The 4,138-nt window shown below is 46.2% G+C and overlaps 1 protein-coding gene across 1 annotated transcript; it reads right to left on the bottom strand.

Moving 5' to 3' along the window:
• Positions 1–880: 880 nt before the first annotated feature.
• LOC122923950 lies at positions 881–3,573 on the bottom strand. The gene is made up of 3 exons (XM_044274837.1): positions 3,222–3,573; positions 2,578–2,731; positions 881–1,567 (listed from the first exon to the last, which is right to left on the bottom strand). The coding sequence occupies exons 1-3, from the start codon at positions 3,400–3,402 to the stop codon at positions 922–924; spliced, it is 981 nt and encodes a 326-aa protein (XP_044130772.1). The 5' UTR covers positions 3,403–3,573; the 3' UTR covers positions 881–921.
• Positions 3,574–4,138: the final 565 nt, after the last annotated feature.

The following is a 4,138-nucleotide window of genomic DNA, read 5'->3' as shown; positions in this document are numbered from 1 at the left end:
TCAGTGCAACCAATGAGGCTGTGCGCTCCTTCACTCAGCAAGAATCGCGTCCGGTATCTCACGGACCGTGTTACATGGACGTGTGTATTTGGCGGACAGGTCCCCTTGACTGTGATGGCCATTTCGCAGTGTTTGCCAATGAACACATGCGGGTTACCATCTTGACTCACCCGTCCAGCGATACACAGGTAAGCCCTTACCTGTGCCAGGAGCCGGTCTGAAATCAAATGCAGTCTTCGGGAGCAGGCAGTTCTGAGAACAGCCGCCGGGGGCCATCATTGGGCTGTTATCAGAACTGCCTGTTCCCGGTGACCGCATTTGATTTCAGACCGGCTCCTGGCACAGGTAAGGGCTTACCTGTGCATCGCTGGACGGGTGAGTCAAGATGGCAGGCCGCATGTGTTCATTGGCAAACACTGCAAACTGACCATCACTGCCCCTTGATGCTCTGCTTTGACATGTGCTTGATCACACATTGAAAATGATATTTTATAAAAAAAAATCACAATGCCGGGCAGATGCTTCTGGCAAGCAGTGTGTTTGATGACATCAGCGGCTCTGATGGGCTGGCTTCAGCACTGCCCTAGCCTTTTTTGTTAGGTCTGCGCAAAAGCACGCACATTACTGCTGGTAACGTCACCAAACACACTTCTTGCCAGAAGCATCTGCCCGGCAGTGTGTTGCCCTTTATGTGCACAATGAAGCTGCCATGGTGATAAAATGGGGGGGACTGTGGGGTTCAGCTATGATCCAAAAAAAAAAATGAGAGGGTACATGATAACTTATAATATTTTATAAATAATGACCTAAATAGATAATAGGTCATCATTATTAAAATATTAAATTATGACATGTTTGAAGAGAAAACACACATACACAATTTAAACAAGATAACAAAGATTTATTTCAAGCAAAAAAAAATTATAAGTCAAATAATTCCCTAGTATATGGGCCAGGGGTGTGCACAATTGGGGTGTCCAGTCTGTTAAGACGGGAATGAGGAGTTATGACCTTTAATCTTTGGTCTCTTCTCTTTTCTAAAAAGTGCAGAACATCATGTGGCTCTTCAGGGTCCGTAAATTCATCTAGTACCATGACCAGAGCAGAAAGGCACCGTGTTTGCCGTTCATCTGGCACACGGCGCAAGGAAGGAGCGAGCCCTTTTAAAGCTACTTCTTCCTTGCCGTCAGACCGATTCCGGTTTAAATACTCCATAACCATCATGTCGACCTGACTACGGAGATCTAAACCGGAATCGGTTATGACCCTTTGGCCTCGTCTGCCAGATGAACGGCTAGCAGGTGCTGCTCTTTGTTGCTGGCTGGGTTCTGGATTGGCCTGGACTGGTTCTTGAATAGCATCTACCACTTCTGTGACCTCTTCTGGATTTTGCGATCTTTCCAGCAGAGGCTGGTGAAGGAGAGATAATGAAGCCACGGAAGATTCCCCCATGGCCTCAGGATGTTCACTTTCCGCTTGGATATCATCTGTGGACATTCCTGGTCTGTCAGCCAAATTGCCGGACAATGCTTGTGGATTGGAAGTGTCCGAGAGATTGTCCACAGTTCTGTAAAATAAATTTAATATTAAAATTATTTGATTTATTAAAAGAGCACCTTCCATCAGTTTGTACTCAATAATGCCGTACCTAACACTATAGTCCAGGCATGCTCAACCTGCGGCCCTCCAGCTGTGGCAAAACTACAACTCCCAGCATGCCCGAACAGCCCACAGCAGGGCATTATGGGAGTTGTAGTTTTACAACAGCTGGAGGGCCGCAGGTTGAGCATGCCTGCTATAGTCCATGTCAACTAGATGTCATATTGGTAGAATTAGTTTAATGCTCCTCTGTTGCTCCTCTGTTCCTCTGTTGCGCCACTGTGCCTCTCATTATGTTTATGCGCCCTGTATTCAAATTAATATCAGGGGAACAACGGGGAGGCGACACCAGCTTTTCTACGTGGCCGTTTCTTGGATCTGGCTGTGGTGCTGTCCAATCACAGCGGAGGGTGACACAGACAGGTAGAAGGTGAGCTGTTTTTCTCAAGGTCTGAGGCGCTCAGCTGTTATTACATACAGGGCGCATAAACATATTGAGGGGCACAGCGGCGCAACAAAGGATAATTTAAAACCCCTAAAAAATATTACATCTACGTGACGTGGGCTACAGTCTGAGGCACTGATTTTATTAAAGGTGTTCTGCAGTTTGTTTTATATCATCAGGAAAGATCATTAACATCTGATCAGCTGTTTGAGAAAGCAGCGTTGCTGGTAGTAGCGCCGCGGCCTTAACACTATTTACCGCCGGCCCAATAACGTCACGACTATTATCAATGGCCTGGGCACGGCTAATCTGTGTTCACTTGAAGAGAGCTTAGCCGTGCCCAGGCCAATGATACTAGTCGTGACGTCACTGGGCCAGCGGTAAACACAGAAGCCTGCGTTGCTTTTGCCACTCTCAAACTTCTGATCAGATGCTGATGATCTCTCCTAAGCATAGCAAACAAACTGCACAACAACTATAATTAGTAACTGCTAAAAGCTCCACTGTCCTACAAAAATATAAAAATGACTTACCTTCTTAAATCCATTATTGGAAGAAGAAATTGAAGGTGTCGGGTATACAAATAGGGTTTTTTTTTCATGCTTCCATCACCACTCCTGCTTTTAGTATTCAATTCTCTCCGAAATTGGTCCCGACAGGTATTCCATCTCTTCTTGATTTGCTGGACTGAAATAAAAATACAAAAAATATATTAGGATTAAAAATTTTACATCACGCCTGCCATGCTGCTGAGTGCAGGAGTGCATGGCGTCATTGCAACCAATGACACCGAGTGCTCCTGCTGGCCCATGCAGTATAATGTCGCCTAGGCACCTGCTGCACCATGTCACGGTCACAATCTATGAAAACCCAGCTTGCTATGCTGCTGAGTGCAGGAGTGCACGGCGTCATTGCAACCAATGACACCGAGTGCTCCTGCTGGCCCATGCAGTATAATGTCGCCTAGGCACCTGCTGCACCATGTCACGGTCACAATCTATGAAAACCCAGCTTGCTATGCTGCTGAGTGCAGGAGTGCACGGCGTCATTGCAACCAATGACGCCGTGCACTTCTGCATTCTAGAGCACGGCAGGATTGGTTTTCATAGACCGTGCTCCATGGATATGTGTGTGAACCTTTAAAAATTACACTGATTTTAAAATATTATTTACTCACTAATTGTTTCTTTCTTGGACACTGAGGCAGAGTCCCATGCTGTTCCTATCAGCTCTTTACCAATTTCTTCCCATGCTTGGTCCTTCATGATCCTGTCATGGTAGACTTCAGCCCTTGTGTCCCACAAGGCAGGCCTCTCCTGTATCAAAATTATCATTTTTTCTACCTCAAACGACGTCATATTGCAGAAGTTTCACTATCTGTGACTTCACAACACTTCCTTCTCTTCAGCTCTCCCTGGTGCTGAAAGTCACATGGGGCAATTTTTTTTGTTTACTTCCTGTGGATCTGCAATTGCGGATCCGAAATTACGGATGACATGCGGATGACATACGGATACATTTGGTACCTTTCCGCATGTCATCCGTTTTTTTGCGGACCCATTGAATTCAATAGGGCAACGGACCGCAATTTGCGGCCAAAAGTAGGACATGCTCTACTTTTTTCCTGGATCCGCATAACGGAACGGAACGGAATTGCGGATGCGGACAGCATACTGAATGCTGTCCGTATCTTTTGCGGCCCCATTGAAATGAATGGGTCCGCATATATTCCGCATCTGTTCCGCAATTTTGCGGAAAGGATGCGGAAACAAAATGCGGACGTGTGAATGGAGCCTAAGTCTGTTCCTTTATTTCTGTTTTCCTGTGGTCTTGATCCTAGGTGACCCTGACTCCCTCCGTATTTAGTGTAGGGAGCCGGTGGTCATGTCCCCTCACTATTATGGTGTGTTCAGGTGTCATACAGTCGAGGAACGAGGGTATGCAATTATCTATCATAGAGATTCTTGCATAGGCTGAGCAGTAAGGGAGAGTGCTAGGGCTGTTACAAGGCTTACCCTCTTGTTCCTTAGTTTTGGATCAAGTCAGTCGGATCTTCATTTGTGTCTTCTAGTTTTCTGCAACACCATCCGTGAC

The sequence above is a fragment of the Bufo gargarizans genome, unplaced genomic scaffold (assembly GCF_014858855.1).
Source record: "Bufo gargarizans isolate SCDJY-AF-19 unplaced genomic scaffold, ASM1485885v1 original_scaffold_2090_pilon, whole genome shotgun sequence".
Lineage (NCBI taxonomy): Eukaryota > Metazoa > Chordata > Amphibia > Anura > Bufonidae > Bufo > Bufo gargarizans.
Note: the sequence above shows the minus strand (reverse complement) of the source record. Positions and strands in the feature narration are given on the sequence as shown.

What these genes read in the sequence shown, in the direction of transcription:
- LOC122923950 (XM_044274837.1), bottom strand. Translation starts at nt 3,402, where the DNA reads ATGACGTCGTTTGAGGTAGAAAAAATGATAATTTTGATACAGGAGAGG. An exon ending in GTCCAAGAAAGAAACAATTA is followed by an intron (nt 2,732 to 3,221) that starts GTGAGTAAATAA and finishes TTTTTATTTCAG; the next exon opens with TCCAGCAAATCAAGAAGAGA. An exon ending in CCAATAATGGATTTAAGAAG is followed by an intron (nt 1,568 to 2,577) that starts GTAAGTCATTTT and finishes TTTATTTTACAG; the next exon opens with AACTGTGGACAATCTCTCGG.